Consider the following 24,533-nt stretch of genomic DNA (forward strand, 5'->3'; position numbering starts at 1 on the left):
GGAAGGAGGGAAGGAAGAAAGGAAGGAAGAAGCAAGGGGAAAAAAAGAAAAAGAAAAAGAAAATAAAGAAAGAGGGGGGAAGATTATCTGGGATATCTTGATGGCCCTTATGTGTACTTACAAGGGTCCTCACTTGCCTACAGAAGAGGAGAAGGAAATGTGATGACAGAAGTTAGAGACTGAAGTGATTTGGGAAACAGGTTGTGAGCTAAGGTATGCAAATAGCTCTCAGAATCTGAAAAGGCATAGAAACTTTCTTCCCTAGAGTCTTAAAAAAATATATATATATATCAGTCTGGGGAACATCTCCACTTAGTCCAGTGAAAGTGACCTGATTTCAGGTTTTGGGCCCCTAGATCTGTAAGAGAATGCACTTGTGTTGTTTTAATCTACCAAGTGTGTAGAGTAAATTGTTAGAGCAGCCCTGGGAAATTAATACAATCTGTAATTCTAGTAAAAGAGTTTAAGTCAAAAATATTCTAGTAGGCCCAGAAGAAAATTTTAGAATAGTACTGGCATTCCACTGCCCTACAGCAAGCTAAACTCTTTAAAATAGAAGCCAAAAGCAGTACAGGGAGAAAACAAACTAAGATTTTAAACTATAATAATATTTGTAAGATAAATAAAAATTGAAATGAGACATTTTTTAAAAGGAAGAAATACAAGGAAACCTAAAATATAATGACAGAATTAAAATGTACTTCACACTTGTAGGAGTGTAAGAGACAGTGCAGAGTCTCAAATGACTGGTATTTAGCATAGTGTTCCTGGAATACAGAAGTATCTAAAGATGAAAATTATGAAAGATTATAAAGTAAAGAGGACAAAAAATAAATATCCATCAAAGAAACCATATACATTACTGAAGTGGAAACCAGAATAATCAGAAATAGAGAAAACATACACTACTGAATAATAATTTCCTGAGCTGAAAAAAAGATAGGAATCTTTGAGTGTTGTGGCTTATTGTGTATTAGGAGAAAGTAATTAAAAGAGATTTGTATGCAAGTACATTCTCCAAATTGCAGGAATAAAGAAAATTTAAACTACTAGAAAAATTCATACACATTTACAAAGAAAAAGCTTCTCAAAGGCGTGAAAAACACAGGTTGTGATCTAATGTCTACTGTGGAACAACATAAGAATCAATAAATAATAGAACATCACAAACAGAATTTTCAGGAAAAAGAAAGTTTGTGCAACAGAAATTTTATAATCAAACTGTGCTCGATTTATAAAGGCGAGGGGAAAAAATGATTCTCAAATATACAAATGTCCTGAAAGTCTTCTGAGAAAAGTCTTGTTTTTGTTTAAATAAAAAACATCTATCTGAAGACCAAGACATGAATCATAATTAAGGTTAAAAGAGTTTAGGAATCATGGACTAAGAGTAACGGCAGTTCTTTCCATAATCAATGCAGCCATTTCTAGTAGGACCTTGTGTAGTCCCGTGGATTCACAGCTCAGACTTACACCTTGGTCCCACCAGTCCTAACCTCATAGTTTCTGTTTTATTCTACTTCCCTATGAATGAAACAATTTATATCTTAGTGTATAAACATGAACTCACTCAATGAGTTCAAATGAAATGTTCTTTCAATGGAATCTTGTTCTAGGATTATCAAAAACAGTAACCAATGACCAGTGTTGGTTGGTCAGCACTTACAATAGCTAAGGATCTGGAATATGTACCCAGAGACCCAGTAAACAAGACAAGAACAACAAGGAACAATATAATCACTATTTTCATTTCCATAGGACTTAAATAATGACTTTTCTACCTTTTAAAACTCCAAATAGAATCACCTAAGTCATGGGGTGCCTGGGTGGCTCAGTGGGTTAAAGCCTCTGCCTTTGGCTCTGGTCATGATCCCAGGGTCCTGGGATCAAACCCTGCATCGGGCTCTCTGCTCCGCAGGGAGGACTGCTTCCTCCTCTTTCTCTGCCTGCCTCTCTGCCTACTTGTGCTATCAAATAAATAAATAAAATCTAAAAAAAAATGTTTTAAAAAAATTAAAAAATAATCACCTAAGTCATAACAACACCCCTCAGGAAGTGCCTCTTTCTATCTGAAGAACAACCTCTGAATATTCCTCTGGCACTCTGTGGTTTAAGGGGAAAAATATACCTGGAAATAGATTGTAAGAAATACACACCAGAATTTCACAGAGAGTATCTCTTGGTGGTAGAATAATAAGAGATACTCTCTGTGAAATTCTTTTTTTTTTTTTAAATGTGATAGTGTTCTGTATTTTCCACATTTTCTGCAATTAATTATAACTAATTGCAACTTTAGAGAGAATACATTTAAAATAAAACTATATAATTTTAGGTAAAAATAGGCAAAAATTATGTTTAAAAAAAAAAGGCTATGAGCAAAAGCAAAGTCTAGCGAAATCACCACAGAACTTTAGGGATATTTACATCTAAGGAGACATTTTACTTCTTTTTTCCTAACAAGGACATTTTGCACTTGTAAATTTGTCCTCAATGGCCACAACATTTGGGGAGTAGGGAGGAGATGCAATATCTTTTTTTTTTTTTTTTTAAGATTTTATTTATTTATTTGACAGACAGAGATCACACATAGGCAGAGAGGCAGGCAGAGAGGCAGGCAGAGAGAGAAGGGGAAGCAGGCTCCCCACTGAGCACAGGGCCCGATGTGGGGCTTGATCCCAGGACCCTGGGATCATGACCCGAGCTGAAGGAAGAGGCTTTAACACACTGAGCCACCCAGGCGCCCCAAGATGTAATATCTTTAAACATATAATCCCCTCCCAGAAAATAAGAGAAGCGGTCTGCTGGGTTGTAGTAGCTTTGAGAAAGTCTGGTCTTAGGTTGAGAAAATACTGTTTGTTTGTTTGTTTTTGTTTTTATATTTTGTTTTAATTTTTATTGTGTTATGTTAGTCACCTTAAAATACATCATAATTTTTGATGCAGTGTTCCAAGATTCATTGTTTATGAATAACACCCAGTGCTCCATGCAATCCGTGCCCTCCTTAATACCCACCACCAGGCTCACCCATCCCTCTACAACCCTCCCCTCTAAAATCCTGTTTGTTTCTCAGAGTCCACAGTCTTGCACGGTTTATCTCCCCCTCTGACTTCTCCCCCTTCACTTTTCCTTTCCTTCTCCTAATGTTCTCCATGTTATTCCTTATGTTCCACAAGTAAGTAGAACCATATGATAATTGACTTTCTCTGCTTGCCTTATTTCACTCAGCATAATCTCCTCCAGTCCCATCCATGTTGATGGAAAAGTTAAGAAAATACTCTTGATTAACTAAAGCAGAAGCCCAGGCACTAGGTGTGTCACAGATTTACTTTTGCAATACAAGGGCAGCTCTCTGAACACATGGTCTGAAAATGCCTCTTGAAGACAGCTCACCTGTCATTTTTGCCAAGAAGCGCTATGACAAATATAATGCATCTGGCCACTGACTGCACACTCCAAGTGGGCAGAAGTTAGGTCCTGTGTACTGTTTTATCCTTCACACAACCACAGTAACTAGTATAGAATATGCACAAATAGTTTTGAACAAATGAATGTTAAAATGAAGTGGATGATGCTTGTTTTCCAGATGGTAATGATGTGATAGGCTTATAGGCAAAAAAAAAAAAAAAAAAAAAAAAGACAAAAAAAGACAAAAGTTCCAGGAGAAAAATGGATATTGGGTGGTAATTCGGTGGGAGTATTCTTAGTGGTCTCTGCCCCACCCCTGCAAAAGGAAGCAACAAATAACTAGCCATATGTTTCTCTTATATAATTTTTTTAAATTAATTCTTCCAGGTTTACTATGCACTGTTGTTTGGACAATATGGATCTTACTGATTTTAGTCAAGGGTTTGGTGCCAAACATACATGAGTTAGACATGAGGGGGTATGCGCACCAAACCTACTTGGCTCAGACTGCCCAGTTTGGTCTCTGCACCACATGGAAACAATCTGGACAGTCAAATCTTTTTTTTTTTTTTTTTAAGATTTTATTTATTTATTTGACAGAGAGAGATCACAAGTAGACAGAGAGGCAGGCAGAGAGAGAGAGGGAGGGAAGCAGGCTCCTTGCTGAGCAGAGAGCCTGATGCGGGACTCGATCCCAGGACCCTGAGATCATGACCTGAGCCGAAGGCAGCGGCTTAACCCACTGAGCCACCCAGGCACCCCGACACAGTCAAATCTTACATTGTAATAGTTTAAATGTCAAAGGAACAAAAAAGAACTAGGTTGTTGGCTAGGAGGTGAAGCAACTCCTTCACTTGTTTCTGAAGCAAGTTAATAATCCCAATGTTAGAAATCTGGAACCTAAAATGACTGTTAAACTGAGGGCATGACTCCTCATGATGCCTTCACATATATGCATCAATCAAAAAAATATCCACATCCCACTCCCTTCTGGGTAAAGGAGGTTGACTTGAATATTTAGCTTTCTACAAATTCTTTCAAAATATTCTAGAAATTAAGATATAGTTGTTTTGTAATATAAAAGGATGATTACATTTTAAAAAATAAAACTATCTACAAAACATTTTGTCAAAAATCTTTGGTATGTTGTTTATTCACAGGTTATGCATGAGCTAGAATAATTGTGCAAATTGTGGAATGAGCTTGCCTTTTTAGAAAATAGAAACAAGAATCTAATCCCCTAAAAAAGATTGTTAATTTTTAGTTATTTCTACCTGTCTTTGATGATTGGCTTGTAAGAAAATTGAAGTTCATTAATATATCATTATCTTTACTAAAATTCATTAAGACAATACAGTCAAGGCAGGAGAAAAGATTCTGGTGGCAAAAACAAAAAGATAATTATCAGCATTTTAGCTCTCTTTATGTCAGTATTTTCATTCTAAATGTTTCACTCTATTCTTTTCTACTCTCCTAGACATGGCTACAAGAGAGTTGGTCTGTCACCTTGAGAGGTATAGACCATGTATGGCTGCTGGAAACTTAACTAAGTTATAGGCAGAGTATTACAGAAAATTAAGTACAATGAGATTCACAAAGCCTAAGTCAATAAAGATAAAGCAAGTATCACACACAAATATAACAAATATTAGTTAAATAAGCTAACAAAATGAGCTTTCTATTATTCTGATTAAAAAGTACAATTATTGGACTTAAGAACTAGCCATTTCTATTCATCCTTTTCAGTCTTTTCAATCATCATCAGAAAGGAGGCAAAGATATAACATAAATCAACGTTTCTACTTGTTAGATATATAAATAATAGTCTAAGTTCTGGGTGAATGATAAAGATTCTGGATTTTAAAGTGTTAAATATTATCTATAAAGCTTAGTAACCATGTGGACCCTGTTTCCATTATCACTAATAAATGAAAATTGACTGTACTAATAAAATATTTCACAGATGCTCTGTCTTCTTACTCCTACACAGCAACAGATCAAATTCAACAAAATTTGGTTCTTTTGAGAAACATAATATGTATCATTTTAACAGCAACTTTAAGAATAAATGAGAACAAAATAAAGTTTATTCTTAATTTATCTTATTGGTTTTACCTTACTGGTTTTCTTACTTGCCTTAACCTAAAAAAGTATTGAAGTCCACTCATTTGCCTATGCATGGTCTCCATTTGTGATGGTTAATTTTCTGTTGAATTGTCTAAAATATGGTGGCTAGATATTTGGTCAAACATATCTGGATATTGCTGTAAAGGTTTTTTAGATGAGATTAATATTGATATCTCCTTTGAATAAAGCAGATTGCTCTTCATAACATGGGTGGGCCTTATCCAATCAGTTGCAGGCCTTAAGAAAAAGACTGACTTTCCTGCCCAAAAAGATAATTCTGTCAGCAGACTACCTCTGGACTCAAATTTTGGACTTGTTAACCTCTACAACTGTATAAGCAAATTCCTTAAAATAAATCTTTTCATATAGAGAGTCAAGAGGAGAGAGAGAGATTTAAGGGATCACATATGAAGAATGAGAGAGAGGTTATATATCACATATCTATCTCTCTATCTAACTATACCTCTATCTATCAAAACAGCTATATAAATATATAAATAAGTAGATGTAAAGATCTAAGTATATTTATATCAAAAGATAGAGAAAGTTTGGGGCAACCTATTGGTTCTTTTTCTCTGAAGAACCCTAACTACTATCCCCTATAAGACATCCTAACCAGTCTCCACCATCCCAATGTATATTCAACTTTCAAGGCCAAATTTTCAAGGCTCATCATTTTTTCTCTCCACTCAAAAAAGCATATTGGAATTCAAAGAAATGTGACTGGCATGATTACAAAGATAAGCCTCAGTCTATTATAATTACTGGAAATTTAATTAATTTTAAAAGTTTTTGTCTTTTCAGCATTAGGAAAAATGTGCCTTGCAGCTACCTCACTGATATGATAGAACAATGTGAGTGGTCATGAAGCCTGAGGCCACTCATCTCCACCACTAGGACAAAACACAACTCATTGTTTTTTCTGCTTATGGGTTACCTTTTTCTGTGACTTAATTCAGCCACAAGTCCATAAATTCTTTACAGGACATGGTAATATCTAAAATTTATTTGTAGTCCTATACACCAAATGCATAACATTCTGTATGGTCAGTTTTCAAAAAGGTAAAAAAATTTTAATCAAGATCATTTTGCCTTCAAAATTCAGATGATACCTTCACTTCCATTATGGTTACTTATACCAAAATGTCTTTATCTCTGTAAAAGATAAAAGCAAAAATTCTCTAACAACTCCCATTTCCACTTGAATGAAGCCTCTATCAAAATATGAAAAATATAGAATATGAACAATTACTAGATACTAATTGATTAAGTTATTTTACTTTTTAGATGAGGTAATGATATTTTGGTTGTTCTTTAAAAAGAGATTCCTTATATTTTATAATAAAACTGAAAAATATTTAATGGAAAGATATCAAGGAATTTGCTTTAAATAGCCCAAGTTGGGAAGAGAACTGAGTGGGTGCATGGATGAAATAATACTGGCCATGAATTTTAATTATTGAAGCTGGGTGATGGGTGCTCATGGTTTATTATCCTACTCTCTTTATTTTTGTATATATTTAGATTTTCCATAATAAAATGCTTTTTTATGTTTATTCCAAAATGCATAAACTTTGCCAATGCCAAGAAAAGTTTGAATTAAATAGCTAATCATCAGGAAAAAAGAGCAGACCACAGAGCAAAACATGAATAACAATACTTTTCTATCTGGCAAGATATAGTTTGAAAAAAAAAGAATAGAACTGCAAAATAAGGTTCAAGAAAGCTCAGCTAAGCAAAATGCCCACCAAGTCCTTACATGGTGGCTTTGTTGAAGTTATTGTAAAATCCTAGGCTGGAACCTTCCTCGGGAGAGCAGAGCATCAAAAATCTGTTTATTGTCTGTCTTCCCTGATAGAATATAAGTATTTCAAGGTCAATAACTTGTCATGCTCACCAGTGTCTCTCCAGCAAGAAGCAAAGCACATATAGTAGGTGCTCAATAGATATCCATTAATTATTCCTGTATATAAAATATGTTCTCCCCTGGCTACTACCACAAGACCATAAACTATTAATTATAGATATTAAACCATCAGAATAAATATTCATCTCAGAGATTCAAGCTTTAATTATATCTTTCTGAAAATTATTTATCAGTAACTTACATCTATTTAACATGTTAAGATGAGCTTCTACATACACCATCTCATTTTAGCTTCATCCAAAAAGAGATAGATAAAACAGGGATTACTTCCCCCATTTTAGAAAAGAAAAAATTGAGGCTCAGAATATCTGATCTGCTGCGACTCCAATCCTGGCTTTTTACTCATGATCCTTCACTCTTTAAACTGGAGAACCATCTGTATGTTCTTTAAGAATATCTCTAATTAATCAAGCATTTTCATTCATTATTATTAATTCTAGGAGAGAAAACATCCTGAAGTTGAGCCCAGAGTCAAAGGATGAGAGGCAGAAAATCAAACCTATTATGGGGGCTTTTAGATATGATATTAGGGAATATCATTTCATATATTAAGAGACATGTAGAGTCCACCACTCACTTTACATATAGAAAGCCAAACACACACACACACACACACACACTAATCTTTTCCACTCTAGCAATGAGAACAAAACAGATAGTCTATAAAACAATAATTCTGAGCCACTAGAAGAGCTGAGGTCACAAGGCAATCTAATGAACAGGTTGGCAAGCTCTTCCAAGAAAAGACAGAATACAATTCACCCTGGACAGACCATGAGAAGAAGAGATAACCATCACAGAAGCATGCAAGAAAAAAATAGCTGAAAATTTTTATAAACCTTTAAAGGTCAAATGCACACTCAATTACTAGTACAAATTTCTTAGAAGCCCAAATGGGGCATCTGCATCCACACTTTAACTCTTTTCTAAAAGCTCCCAGTGAGTCTGATGGTAAGGCAAGATATCTGAGAGAGACCTCCTCCGTGACATAGGTGTGTGGGTCTAGCCTTGGTTTACAGGTGGAGCAGAAGAAACTAGAGAAACTTGTCTCCAAAAGAGACACTGCATGAGGACAGTGTGTGGCTGGCTGCAGCAGGAGGAAAGCCAGGAAAGTCAACTAAGTTTATGAAGTCATTAAAATCCTGATAGCAAAACAAGACAAGGATTTTATAAGAAATAAAAATGCACCAATGTCCTTGAGAAATATAGATGCAAAAAAGCTTAATAAAATATTAGCAAATCAAATCCATCAATATTTGAAAAGCATAATATATCATGATCAATTAAGTATAGCCCAAGAATATAAAGTTGGTTTTATATATGAAAATTATTAGTGTAATTCATTCACTACAGTAAAACACTGAGAGAAAAATCAGTAATCATTAAAGTATACATAAAAAAACATTTTACAAAATTCAACACACATTTAGGATTTTTTAAAAAATTTACCACAAATTATGAAAAAGGGAAATTTCCTAACCCTGATAAAGGGAACCTACAAAGAAATATAGCTAATGTCATACATGATGGTGAGATATTGATGCCATCTGCCTAAGATTTGAAACAAGATAGGATGCCTGTAATCACTGCTTCTATTTAACATTGTGCTAGAGTTTCTAACTAGTGCAATAAAACAAGACAGTGATAAGTCATACAACTTGGAAAGAAAAAAGTAAAGCTATCTTTATTCATAATGACATCACTGTGTATGTATAAAATTCTAGAGAATTGAAAAGAAAACCAGTAGAAGTAGTAAGTGAATTTAGCAATGTTGCAGTGTACAAAATCAATTAAAAATCAGTTGTATTCCATATAGTAGAAAATTACAAAAATCAGTTAAGAATAAATTTAACAAATAACATGTAAAACTTTACATAAATATAAAAAATATATTTTACAAATATAAAATATCACTGAGACAGTAAAGACTTATGTAAATAAATAGATGTATTATGCTGATGGATTGAACACTTAGCATTAAGGTTGTTGTTTTATATTCCTCAAGTGATGTATAGCTTCAAAACAAAGCCAATTATAATCACTTTTTCTGGAAATTAACAAGATAAATTTTAAAAAGTTTGTTTGGAAAAGCAAAGGAACAAGAATAGTTAAAACAGTCTTGAAAATAAATAAAATTGAAGGATGTATACCACATATTTTCAAGACTTACTATAAAGCTACAGGAATAAGATTATGTGGTATTGGCAAAAAATATATAAATAGACTAACGAAATAGAGTAGAGACCTAAAATAGACACACAAAAATACAGAGACTTTTGACAAAGTTACTAAAGCAATTCAATGGAAAAAGAAAAATATCTTCAACAAATGGTACTACCTTGAGCCATATACAAAAATTAATTTTGAAATGGATCATAGGTTGAACAATAAAACGTAAAACAACAAAGCCACCAGGAAAAAAGTATAGAAGAGCTCCACAACATTGGAACTAGCAATGATTTTTTTAAAGAAGACACAAAGCACAAGTCAGAAAGAGAAAATGAAAAATTGGGACTTCATAAAAAATAAAACCTACTCATAAGTAAAGGCAAAAAGAAAAAAAAAAAGGTAAGTTACACACTATGAGTAAATATTCACAACACATGACAAGGACCTAATTCCAGAATATATAGACTCTTACAACTCAGTGACAAAAAAACAAGTCACTGTATTTTAAAAATGGGCAAAAGACACAGACACATTATAAAAGATACACAAATGAAAAATATGCATGTGAGAAAGTGCTTAGCATCCATCATTAGTCATCAGGCAGAAGAATGCATATTGAAACCTCAAAGAGCTACCCCCACTGAAATGGCTTAAATGAAAAAGACTGACAACAAATGTTGGAGAATGGGGGGCAACCAGAACACTAATACACAACTGATGAGAATGTAAAACGGTTATCCCCACTTTGTAAAACACATTTTCCTTAAATAGTTAAATAGTTAAACACATCTATTCTGTAACCCAGCGATTCTGCATCCAGATATTAATCCAAGAAAAATGAAAACATAGGCCCACACAAATGCTTGCACCAAGTGTTATTGGAAGCCTTATTCATAATAGCTAAAAACTGGAAACAATTCAGATGTCCATAAACAGGAGAATGGATAGCTACACTGTGGTATTATCAAACAATAGCAATGAAAAGAATGAACTATTTTCTCTCTCTCTCCTAAACTTATCTAAGAAAAAAAAAAAAAAGGGTGGGAGGTGACACCTGGGTGGCTCAGTCCATTAAGTGCCCATTCTTGATTTCAGCTCAGGTCATGATCTCAGGGTTGTGAAATCCAGCCTAGCTCCATGCCCTGCATGGAGCCTGCTGAAGATTTTCTCTCCCTTCTCCTTCTGCCCCTCCCTCCTCTAAAAAAAAGAATGAACTGATACATGCAACAACATGGATTCATTTCAAAAACAAGCTAAACAAAAAGTGTCAGACAAGAAAACATACACGTTATATGATTCAAATTATATGAAATTCCACAATTGGCAAAAACGAAACTATAACAATAGAGATCAGGTCAGTGCTTACTTTAGAGGCAGAGAGTAGAACAGGGGTAGACTGATTAGGAACAGTTTGACAGAAACTCTGTAGAGTGATAGAAAAGCTGTATCTTGATATCTATTCCTTAAAACTTAATGAATGGGATCTCTAAGATATGAGCATTTCACTAAATGTAAGTTATATTTCAATAAAAAATAAAGATAAATATTCTATGTGCCTTCTATTAGCATCTTCACATAAGCAATTTATATTACTCATGTTATGGTACCAAATCAAATTTAAATTATAATCCTAAAAGGTTAAGAGCTCCTCCCAAATGCTTTGAAAGTATTTTACCTTCAGAATAAATCAGTCACAAAACAAACCATTTCAAAAATCTAAGTGGCCGAATGGTTTTTCTGGGAATAAGTTCTTGTTGTTTTACTAGCAAATGCACAAATTTTAAATATCATTTTTCAAGTATTACATCGAGGTGGTTTTCTGTTAAGGAAAATTAGCACTCTTGTATATATTTTAAATTGGCATGGAAGACTTTTTTTTAACTTCAGTATTTCTGCAATATTATACAATTTAAGTTATCAATATTCTATTCTAAAAGTAGTAATCAAAGTTGAGCACTTCACAGTTTATACTTCTACATAGTCTTGTCTGATTCTTGAATTTACCATGATTAGTAGATAAAAGAGTGATTGTCTTCCTCATTATAAATAAGACAAAACATTGGTTTTCTCTTCTTTTACTGTTATTCCTGATCTTGCTTGAAATTCTTGTTTGTTTAACTATTTTCCTCTTCTATTCCTTAAATTCTAACCATATTTCCTAACTCTATCATCTCCCTTAAATGCTTTGTGCTTAATTGAGACCCCAAATTTTCCTAAATAAATTATTCTTTTTATCCAAATTTTTTTTTCATTTTGAGGCCTAATCTTTCAATACAAAGGAAATTTCAATGATGCCAAAAATACATTAAAAGATTTTTAGCAACTAGAAATCTTTGATGTATCCTTCAGAAAATATTTGTTCTCATTTTTATTGATAATTAAAAAGCTAATTCTGACAAAACAACAGAAAAATTTAATAGAAAATTAAAGAGTAATGAGTGAATGAACATAATTTTATTTAACCATTTTACTTATTATTTTTCTCTACTTCAATTTATTAATTCTAATGAAAATTGTTTTTAAAGACCTGTGGTATTAGAATCACACATAATCCTATCTATTTTTAATCATGTATTATTTCAGAAACACTAAAAATTGAAAAATATAAATACCATTTTAAAAATTCATGCTGTACAGATTAATTGGGGAAAACCACTTCCATTCACATACAATTAAAAGAAAATTATTAGGGGACAATTAAGATCATGAAAAACATAAGAATTCTTTTTAAAAGTCTACGTGTTTTCCCAATTTTATAAGTGGGAGATTCGTGTGGGAGATATTCCCACAGAGGAATTTAAGACAAATATTAGAAACCCAGGAAAAGAAGACTTTGTCACATTGAATTATACTCATTTTCATGCATTAGCCTTCCATTTTTTAAGTCAGATAAGCTTACAAAATTTACTTTAGTTCACATGGTCATGAATTATTAAGTCTAATTTTTAAAACTTTTGCCAGAGAAACTACCTCATTGTAAAACAGGAATTGTAAATCTGGTTGGAAAATCAATTAAAAAAATAGTCAAATTAAGGAATAAGATCCTGCTTTTTGTAGTCTAAAAAATGATTTAAAAATCACTATACATAAATTAACCAGTTTTAAAACCAATTAACCAATATTAAAATTTTGGCTATCAAGGACAAAGTTAAATTCTCAGTGTGTATATTCGAGAAGAAATACTCCAAACAGTAGGGAGAAAGAAAGAAAAAATTAAAAAGCAAACAAACAAACAAAAACTACCTTCAGGAAATGCTCTCACAGAGGTTTGCTTTGTAGGACTGATGGTACAAGTAATTAATATGATAATTAATAAATGGCACTTTATAGAACTGCTAAACCCCAGTAAACCTTTAAGTCAAACCACCTTGGCTTTTATTTATTTTTAAGCAACAGAATTATAGTTTGCCGTCATAGTTTCACTACCTCATGTTTAAAAGATTCATATGTATGAAATGCTCAGAAGAAACATCCCTTATATACACTGTATTTCCCAGTGGACATAGCTTAGCACAAACTGATAAAAATGAAGGGTCATAAAATAGAAAATCCATTTTCATACTCATTGGTGTGTAATTGAATAGATTCTTTGAATAGTTGCTATAAATTAATTCCAACTTAAAAGCAATGAAATATTTTACCTTTTGCAAAGCAGTCAGGAATGACAAAACTATTCTTTTCCCCCTTTAGCAAAGAAGGGATATTCTGTGATTTCAACAGTTATTGCCTTCATCTATCTAAACTATAAACCCATCTCACGGACTGCACAGGAAAATTTGGAGCTCCTTCAAAGCTCAATCATCCAAATACAACAGAGATTCTCATTGGTTTAAAGTATATTTTAGAACACTAGGATATTGTTCCAGGATATTAAATTTGAAAAATGACTGACTTTGGTTTCCTTATGAGTTAGGACATAGTAATGAATAGTTCTCCTCAGAGTTAGGATAGAGTCAAAAATATATTTAGGAACAAAAATAGGTCTACTGGTCCATAAAATTTGTATCAGCCTTGGCCATATGTGTTAGAAAGAAAAACCACATCAGTTATTTTTCTTAATTAGGAGTAATAACTGTGCTACCTACCAGAACTCACACACAATATATTATCTACCACAGAGAGGTTTATGTTCTAAGACATACATTCAGTAAGAGTAGCCTACAGATCCGTGCTCACTTTTTTTTTTAAACTTCTCTTTCTTATACTTCCTTTTTTAATCAGAAGTGTTATTTACCACCATTACACTCACTCAAGCAAGCAAGACTTAATAAACCTTAGGAATAATAATATAGTGTGGTTTTTTTCAGGGCTAAATACATTGTTACACCTATTATTTCAGTCCAATACATGGTTTTATTGTCTACAATCCCAGCAGGTATTTATTTCATGTTTACTAGGTACAACTAAACACTGAATGCTTACTATGTGCCCTGCACGTGTTAAGTGTTGAGAGTACAAGATGAACAAGACATAGGCTTTTAGAAACACAAATTCTAATAGGGAAAACTAAATAAAGACAACTCACTACCACCTTGCAGTAAGTGTTTACTAGATGTACGTTGTGGAGGCTCAGTCAGAGACAAAGCAATTCCACCGGAGGAGCCTAGAGATAACTTCACAGGTGATGATGGGACACTTGCACTCAATACTAAAGATGATGAGTAGCTCTAGCAGGAGGTGGAAGAGTTTCTGTCTCACGAAGAAGGACAATAAAAATGACGAGTTAGGGCTCTGAGTCCTACATTCCCAGAGTATTCAAAGGGCATTCAAATCCCAAGATACAGAGTATTTGAGTACAACTGTTTAGCCATACTGGAGGGTGTAAGAGATCTTAGCCAAAATCCATAAATTGCCCATAATATCCAGAGAGGTTGAGCAGGCAGGACAAGACTGGTGGTCAGGAGCTCCATAAGAAACAACTGTTGGCAGTGGGGGGCGGGACCTGAGGGGCTCAGTCAGGTGAGCTTTGTACTGTTGGCTTCTGCTCAGATCATGACGTCAGGGTCAGAGGATCAAACTCCACATCAGGCTCTGTACTCAGTGCAGAATCTCCTTGAGATTCTCTCTCTCTTTCCCTCTACTTCCCCCTCTGCCCCTCCCCTCAAAACACACCCTCTTTCTCTCTTTCTCTGTCTCTCTCAAATAATTTTAAAAAAGAAAGAAAGAAAGCTTACTGATGGTTTAACAATGTGACCTTTTAAACATGAAACAAGATGGGATGGGGAGGGAGACAAAAGAGACTCTTCTTAATCTCACAAAACAAACTGAGGGTTGCTGGAGGTAGGGGGTTAGGAAGTGGGTGGTTGGGTTATGGATATTGGGGAGGGTATATGTTATGGTGAGTGCTGGGAAGTGTGTAAGGCTGATGATTCACAGACCTGTACCCCTGGAGCTAATAATACATTATATGTTAATTTTTAAAAAGTAATTTAAAAAATATCGTATTCACGTTAATTCCCTGATTTAGTTCATTTAACATTGTTTATGTAAAATGCTACCATTAGAGAAACACCTGGGTGAAGGGTAGGGGAACTATGCATACATTTTCAGCTAATTGTAAGTTTAAATTATTTTAAATAAAAAGTCTTAACATTTAAAAAAAAGTGACCTCTTCCTTGGTGCTATAACTAGAAACTCCAAATAAATCTCTCCAATGGATTATAAACTTTAGATATCTATTTTAAACCCTGGGTTTACTCTGCCTTCCTACATTTATATTTCCTAACATAATTTTACAATAATTGATGAAATGTTCATGACTTATCCTTCATATTTAATGGCCTCTCTGGTAGTAAAATGTTCTAGATGCACAACTCAGTAACCAGCCAACTCAGTTTGCACAAGAAGGCCTCTAATTTAGCACCGAGAGTCACAAATCCTGGGAAATCCAGAGCAAGCTGAGCCAGTTGATCACTCTAAGACTTCCACTCCCAAGGCTCTAATAGAATAGGTACACAGCACTGCTTTATGTAGTGAATTTTTTCTTTTAAAAATCTACTATGTTAAAATGTACATACATAGAGAAAAGCACAGACATTGTTACATGTACAGTTTTTTACAGTGGACCACTTGGTACCAGAAACAAGATATATGCCACCACCTCAGAACCCTTTCTTCTCAAAGTGTCTTTCTCCCCCAAGAATTAATTCCTTTCCTGAATTTTCTTCTAAATGTTCCTTTGTCTTTTTAAAATAAATTTGCCAATGGTATTAAGCTGTAAAACTTAGCTCTACCTTTTTATTTGAGCTTTATGTACCAAAATGCTTTCCTGTTTTGCTTTTAGTGCTTAGCATATTTAGAAAACTCATCTACTACATGCTACATGTAGACACAGGTTGTCCAATTTCTTGCTGTATACTTTTCCTTTGGATGTATTTAGCATAACTTATTCACCATTGTACTGGTGGTGACATTTTAATTGTTATTATTGAAATGAAAATTACCAGTTTTTTCATTTGTTTGGTGACTCAGTATAGTATTTAAGAAATCCTTTCCTACTCCAACATCCTGGAGTAGATCTCTATACTTCCCAAGAAAAAAACTCACATTTCTTAACTTTTTATTGAAATACAACTCATAAAGAAAACTGAACATGAGAAGTCAGCTTAATAAATTTTTCCCAATGTCCTTATGAGTGATAATGAGATTTCTAGCAAGTCAAAATGCTTCTCATGTTCCTTCCCCTTTGGTCACGTAAGATGATGTGAGATAATTGTTCAATTTTGCCTTTTTCTATGAGGATAATTAATTTTTCTAGTACAATGTATTGGAAAGTCCTTTTATTTCCACTCATATCCACTGCTTCCTCTTTAGTAGGTCAGATACATACGTGAGGTATAGATCCATTGGCAAACTCACTGCCCCAGTCTGGCCTGGTGGTCACTTTCCACAGTCCATGCAAAAGGAAGATCTCACTCCAGGCCTTCTGCCAGCACTGGCACCCTGATGCCCTCTGCTCATCTATCCTCTCCTGATGTGGACACCAGGCCTTCTAGACTTCCCACCCACACAGGAGCATATCCACTGCCCATGCACACCCGTGTGCCTGTGTGCTGCCCCTGCATGAGGCTTACATGCAACCCAGGCTGCTTCTGCTTGACCATCTCTTACCCAGGTACACAGTGAACTTCTCTGCCTTCCAACAAGTGGCAACTACATCTTCTCCAGTGTAGGGTCAGGAGGTTCCTTCAAAGGATTTCCATCCCAAGATGATCTCCCTCAGCCTTAGGATATACTGTACAATTCCCTTACATCTCTTTTATCATAGCTTAATAACTCTTTATATCAAATGTCTCTTGTTTAAATCACTGTATACTCCATGTCTCCTGAGTGGACCTAGACTAAAGTAAACCCTTTACAATTCTGAAATATAAACTTCTAACATCTTCTGAAATATGAAATTAGAGGTTTTTATTGTTTGAATGCTTGATAGAAATTGCCAGTGAAACCATCTGCCCTGACTTTTTCTTTTTGCAGAAAGGTTTTTCACAAAGAATTACTTTTTCAAAAAATATTTTATCTATTTATTTAGAGAGACAGCATGAGGCTGGTCAGGAGCAGAAAGAGAGAATTTCAAGCGCACTCTGTGCTGAGTTTGGAGCCCAAGGTAGGTGAAGGGGGGGGGGGCGCTCGATCTCACAACCTTGAGATCATGACCTGACTGGAAATCAAGAGTTGGATATTCTACCTACTAAGTCACCCAGGCCCCACTACTTTCTTTAATGATTTTCAAAGTCTAGGTTTTATAGGCTTACTGAGTCAGTTAGGGTGGTTTATGTTTTTCCTATATTTTCCCTATTTTTTTTATTATGTCTACATTCTCAATATTCCTGCCATAACATCTTCCCTCTCTTCTTCTGATATCTATATATCTAGAGCAATATTACTTTTTATTTTTTTAAAGATTTAATTTATTTTAAAGAAAGAGTGCATGAGGGAGGGACAGCAGGAGAGGGAGAAAGAGAATCTCAGGCAGACTCCACACTGAGTTCAGGAGCCCAATGCTGGGCTCAATACCGAGACCCCTAAGATCATGACCTAAGCCAAAATCAAGAGTCTGATGCTTAACCAACTGAGCCCACAGACGTCCTTCACCTTTTATATTCTTATAAATAATATAAGAAAAAGGGTTGAAATATATATATACTATACCAACACAGATCAAAAAAAGCTGACAAACCTTTTACTTCAATTTTCTATGTTCTGTTTTAAGTGTATGTCATTTATAACACAGAGTTGACTTTTTTTCCTACGCTCTAAAATTCTTTGACTTTTGGGATGCCTGAGTGACTCAGTCAGTTAAGCATCTACCCTCAGCTCAGGTCATGATTCCAGGGCCCTAGATGGAACCCTACATCAAGCTCCTTGCTCAGCAGAGACCCTGCTTCTCCCTCTACCTCTGTCCCTTCTCCTGCTTGTGGGTGCTCTCTCTCTCTCTTCTGTCAAAATAAATAAATAAATAAAATCTTTAATAAAATACTTTGACTTTTAACTGGAGTATCTCTTTTCATTTATTTTCAATGGGCAATATTTTTTTGTCTCCACCTAATTTTTGTTTCCTATTTTGTCACATTCCTTTTTTCCCTCTTCTTCCCTCATTTGTGCTAAGTACTTATCATTACATGATTTTTAACTCTCCACCACTTTGAATATTATACACTTTTGAAAATGATATTCTAGATATTAAAAATGCATACTTAACAAAAGCTTTATCCTTTTCTTAAACAAAATTTGCTAGAATGCTTTAACTTTTATGTTAATTTAAAGATAATAGAATACAATCACTAATATTTTAATTATATTTTCTAGATCTACTATACATTATTATTGCTATTGCACATCATAAGCTTATTTTCCTATAGATATTTATGACTTTTTAAATCTATATTTTTCCAGCACCCAGGTGGCTCAGTCAGTTAAGCATCTGCCTTGGGTTTAGGTCATGATCCCAGGGTCCTGGGATCTAGCCTCATGTCAGTGGCCTTGCTCAGCAGGGAGCCTGCTTCTCCTTCTGCCTTTACTCTCCTCCACTTATGTTCTCTCTCACTAGCTTGCTCTCTCTCAAATAAATAAAACAAAAATCTTTAAAAAATAAAGAAATAAATCTATATTTTTCCCTTGAATTTCAGTTTTCCCTTTTCAGACCATCTTTCTTGTCCTTACACACATCTTTAGTATTTCCTTCAAGAGATTCAGTTGGTCATAAACACTCTGTTTTTGCTTATTTAATTATATCCTTATTGAACCTCTTTGTTTAAAAAAGATTTTATTTATTTATTTGAGAGAGAGAGAGAGTGCACAGAGAGAGCAGGAGAAGCAGACTCTCCACTGAGCAGGGTCCCCGAACCAGGACTCCATCTCAGGACTGCAAGATCATGACACTCAATGCCAGAACCCTAAGATAATGACCTGAGCTGAAGGCAGATGCTTAACTCACTGAGTGACCCAGGCACCCCTCCATTTAACCTCTTGAAAGATATTTACTATGCCTATAGACTTTTAGACTCACGGGTATGGCTGTAAGCACACCGAGGTTATTATTCTACTATCTTCAGGTTTTCATTGTCATTGTTGAGTAATCAGTTATCTTACTGCTCTTGTTGTGGAAATAATTGGTTTCTCTCTTTTCCTTTTCTCTTTTTTACTTTCTGACTGGTTTTTTAAAATAATTTCTTTTTGTTTGGTTTCCTTTATCTTCGGTATGGTTTCAAAGTGTATATTTCTTTTTATCTATCCAACTTAGGATTTATTAAGCTTCTTAAATCTGAGGATTGGTGTCTTCCAACAGTTCTGGAATAATTTCAGCCACTATATCCCTTTAGCTGTTGCCTTTGCCATATTCCTAAGAGGTGACATGCACTCCTTCTTGGACCCTGAACACTGGTATATTAGATCTCTTCACAGTATTTTCATGGTATCACTCTTGCCTTCCCTTCTGTATTTTGCTACTTGTCCTTCTGTACTGAATTCTGGGTAATTTCTTCTAACATTTCTGTCAGTTCACTAGCTATCTCTTATGCTGCATCCAACATGCTATTGCATGTTATGGTTGCATCCAACCAAATATGTTCACTGGCAATACAGTCATTGTGTATCTCTTTTCTAGAATTTCTGATCTTCCTATTCCAAATTTATGGAATTTCTCATTTATTCCTTTTAAACACACTGGTATAACTGTTTTAATACCTGAATCTGTTAAATCCAAAATATGAGTCTCTTGCTATTGTCCTTTTTCTTCAATTGGTTCTTCTACCTTTTCTACTGTTTTCTTGTGTGATTAGCTGTTATTGACTCATTGACTGATTTGTAAGGGCAAGGTCTTTGTCCTCAAAAAAATAATTTAAGTTCCACTTAATCAGTAGGGTTTTGCATTTCCTTCTACCACTAGCCAGTTGGAAATCAACTTAAACTAAGTCATAACTTGAGGATCCCTCACTAAAGTAGACTGTGTGTACATGTGGCATAAATCTTGCAAGACCCTGTGGCCACAAATCAGAAAACTTTCTTTCATATTTTTCTTTTCTGTTTAGCAATGAGGCAACTTTTAAAAAGCCAAAACAAAGAAAAACAAAAAAACAGTTCCTGTAATTGATGGGAAAGGAATGGGTTTCATTCTAATTTGCTCTTACCCTAGCTTAATGTGGGGAGGTTTTGTGTAAACATCTCCAGCAGAGACAGATTCTAAGCCTCGACACTGTCCTCCTTATCCACATGCTTGCTTTTCCCAACTGTGCAGCAACAACAATGCCTTCATGGCATAAACAGGTTTGGCATTCCAATATTCTGCTTCCCACTCTAGTTTTAGATGGTCAAAGAAAAACTGGCCTGGAACATTTCCCACTGCCTTTTTAGTTCTTCAGTGACTTTTTAATATAGTTTTCAAAACAAAATTTAGCTAACATATTTTATTATTTCAAAAGGGGCAATTTATCCAAATAATATTTCTTCCTCCCATTAACTGAAATAAGTGCCTCATCAGAATTGTCAAATTATTAAAATCAAAGTTTAATAGATCACATTTATCCAAAAACTTAAAAGAAGGGCCATTCCAATGTCCACATTTCCTTGCCTACATGGTAACATATTTTACAGTCTTATATACATATTTATCTGCCCATGAGTAGATAACTAACTAAGTAACATTGGACTATATTTACATCTACGATATTAATCACTGGCAGGTCTTCAAACACCTTTTTCTCAATTTAGAAATGATACAAATATAAACATGGTATTAAAATAAGGAAATCAATATATCTCAGTGGTTCAATATAACTGTCATAAAATACACAATATTTGTGTTTTTTAAGAATATTTTACAGTTGTTTCTTGACAACATTGTTTATCTGTTAAAAGATAGTGTTAGAACAATAAGCTAATCTATTGTCTACCAAAAGATACTACCCACTATGCTCTACATTGAATTGTGTCCCCCAAAAAGATATGCTGAATTCTAAACCCCTGTATCTCAGAATATGACTGTTCTTTGGAAACAAAGGTCATTGCAGATATAATTAGTTAGATTAAGATGAGGTCATATTGAAGTAGAGTGGGCCCTTAATCCAGTATGACTCATATCCTTTAAAAAAAAAGGAGAAACACAGAGACATACAGAAGACATAAATATAAAATCAGAGACAAAGACTGGTAACTATGCTGCCACAGGACAAGTAGCACCTAGGGATATCACAAACTGGAGAATAAAAGAAAGACCTCAGAGGAAACATGACCCTACCAATACCTTGGTTTCAGATTTCTGGCCTCCAGAACTGTGAGACAATAAATTACTGTTGGTTTAAGTCATTTGGTTGGGGTAACTTGGTACAGCAACACTAACAAACTAATGAACTCTATAAAAATGTCATTGCACATTTAACATTTTATCAGTAACTTTTGAGGAAGTTATTAGACTATCATTTAACATAAAAGTACAGTAATAATATATTTTGTGTTAAAGATTAATGTATGGATTATAATTCTCTCAGGGAGGCTTCCTTGCTGATATTTCCTTGAGTTCCTCAAAATATATCATATCTTCTGGTTTATAAATTGTGGAAAAAAATACAATCTTGGCCCCTTCTACTCTTGGAAATAGTCCAAAGCAATTAAAATTCCTTTAATGAAATCAGATGCCATCTAAAACCCAGAAGCACATTATGAGAGAACCTCCAAATACAGATGAAAATTATATGGAAGTGCAAGAAAAGGAAATTAAAGACACCACAGTTGCCAATCTCCGTTAATGCAGAGAATAGTTCTCCAATATAAGTAGCCACATCTTGGGGAGCAAACCACTTTAGGAGGAAAAATGAAAATAAGGTGTTTATTCTGACAGCAGAAGTGCCCTGAACCATATTTTTAGGACATTAAGACTTTCAAGTCTTAAGAAGATGGGAAGGTGGAACTGACAGAATGAGGAAATACATAGATGAAGCAGATTTTCAGTACTCAACCTCCAGTTGAAATGGGGGTAAGGAAAGAAATTCAGCTGTCCTTCAGGGTACAAATAAAATAGCTAGGGAGAAGCAAAGGCTAAAAGAACTCATGCACACCACAGATCCATATCATTAAAGGTATTTTCCATTAACCTAGAACACTGCTCTGGCCACTTCTATCTGCAACCTCCTACAAATGGCTGCTCCAGGAAGAATGCACCCCACTCAAAATGAGTCATCGTCATCACCATCATCATCATCATCTATCATCATCATCTGGCATAAAAAATATATATAAACATCATCATCATCATCATCTAGCTTAAAATATATATAAAAATACTGCAGAAACAAATAAAATGGAAAAGGTATTTTTAAAAATAACACATGAATACCATGAGAAAAGTGTTTCCAGAGGGGAAAAAAAGGTGAATAATATTGCCACAACTAAGATAAACATTTTGACCAAACATACTGCCTAAGAAAGGTTTTGGAGGAAAAAAGATAATTACTTCTATTTAAAGAATACTCAAAAAAGAGATATAAAAGCTGAAGAAAGATTTGGAGACACAATAGAGATCATTGCTTGAGTTGATGGAGCCCAAAAAGAAATAAAGGGAAAAAATTAAATCATTTGGAGAAATGAAGACAGAGTATGGGGCACTGAAAATAGAACTAATAAAAGTGAACATGAAATATAAAAAAGAAAGTTTAAAAGGATTATAAGAGAAATGATAGACATGGGAAACAGGCAAAAGAAGAAAGGAAACAAAGTAATAGAATAAAAATATATTAAAAACATACTGAAGGACATACTTTATATCAGGGAAAAAATTGTCACAGCATGATGCTCACCAAAACATTGCTCAGAGATATTATAAGAATTCAGAAATAAAAAAATCCTTTGAATATCCAGACAAAAAGAACAATATATCTATAAAAAGCAAAGCTGCAAGCTAGAAGCCAGTAGAGAAATGTCTATAAAAAATGAGCATGACATAAGAATTTTATCCTAGCCTAGATGACATGATCAATAAGTAACTAATCAAAATTTTGAGAAGGAAAAGTTAGTTGGTAAATGACCTACGTAGCCGATTTCCACATCTTTTATAGTCAAAGGGAATAAGTCTCATTTGGAATTAGTAAATCACTTTGTACAAAAAAAGTATGAATACCATTTTACTTCACCATGCATACTCTTTTTTAAAGTTTTTATTTAAATTCTTATACTGTTAACATACAGTGTAATATTAATCATCAGTGTACAATATAGTAATTCAACACTTCCATACAATACCCAGTGTTCATCGTAACAAGTGTCCTCCTTAATCCTCATCATCTATTTAAGCCATCTCCCCACCAAGCTCCACTCTGGTAACCATCAGTTTGTTCTCTATAGTTAAGGGTCTGTTTCTATTTTTTGCCCCTCCTTCTCTCTCTCTTTTTTTTCTCCTTTGCTCATTTCTTTTGTTTCTTAAATTCCACACATGAGTGAAATCATTATCATGTTTACCTATATACTAAGAAAAAGATATATCTGATAAAATTGGGTGGTGGATAAAGGAGACAAGAAGGAAGAATAGATAGATATATACACATTCCATTACTGTTCATGGGAAAGAGTCATAGTTATATATAATGAAAATATCTTTTCTGTGTTTGAAATACTAACTGCTATGGGAATTGACTTCCTGACACAAACAGGTAAAAAAGTATACACAAAATTTATTATAAATAGATGGTAATTAGAAGCACGTGATACTCTTCTAAGACTAGACAGATGAGTGGAACAGAATAAAACACAGCAAGAGACCTGTGCATATGTAGGCATTTAGATTATGAAAGAGGTGGTCCAGAGGACCACTGGGTAAAGAGAAGCTTTTCAATAAATATGTCTAGGACAACTGAGTGTCACTATGGCAGGGGAGGGTCGGGAGCATAGGGAAGGAATGAAACTGGACCCTTCTCTCACACCTTGCACAAAAATACACTTCAAGAACCTAAATATACACATAACCTAAATATAACCTAAATATAAACATAAAAACTATGATAATTTAGAAGACATTAATGGACATTAATTTAATGAACTTTAGGTAGTAACAGTTTTACACTGAAGTTTACAAACAAGATACAAAAGGAAATAGTAATAAAGGAAACACTGATAAATTCAATTTCTATTTGTCATGGCACCATAAAAAAGAATATGAAGATAAACCATGGAGACAGAGAAATTTTTTTCAACACACGCAACTGACAAAGATGCGGTTTATGAAATTAAATGAGAAATTTTTAAAACTCAATAAGAAAAAGGCAATAACTCAAAAGAAAAATGAAAAAAGTAATCAAACAAGATTTTTTTAAAAGGAAATCCAAAGAGCCAAGAAGCATGTGTAAGAATGTTCAATCTAACCAATAATCAGAGAAATGCAAATTTTTTTAAAAAATTTTAAAGATTCATTTATTTATTA

At 34.1% G+C, this 24,533-nt stretch overlaps 1 protein-coding gene across 1 annotated transcript in view; it reads right to left on the reverse strand.

The window, feature by feature from the left end:
- The window catches only part of IQCM (IQ motif containing M), a 332,230-nt gene that overhangs the window by 228,395 nt on the left and 79,302 nt on the right, over positions 1–24,533 (reverse strand). The window contains exons 6-7 of the mRNA XM_059410618.1: positions 16,389–16,404; positions 3,771–3,804 (exon numbers count right to left, since the gene is read on the reverse strand). Of these exons, the coding sequence (XP_059266601.1) occupies positions 3,771–3,804; positions 16,389–16,404 (50 nt within the window). The remainder of the gene's footprint in view (positions 1–3,770; positions 3,805–16,388; positions 16,405–24,533) is intronic.

Source organism: Mustela nigripes, chromosome 1 (assembly GCF_022355385.1).
Source record: "Mustela nigripes isolate SB6536 chromosome 1, MUSNIG.SB6536, whole genome shotgun sequence".
NCBI classification, from domain to species: domain Eukaryota; kingdom Metazoa; phylum Chordata; class Mammalia; order Carnivora; family Mustelidae; genus Mustela; species Mustela nigripes.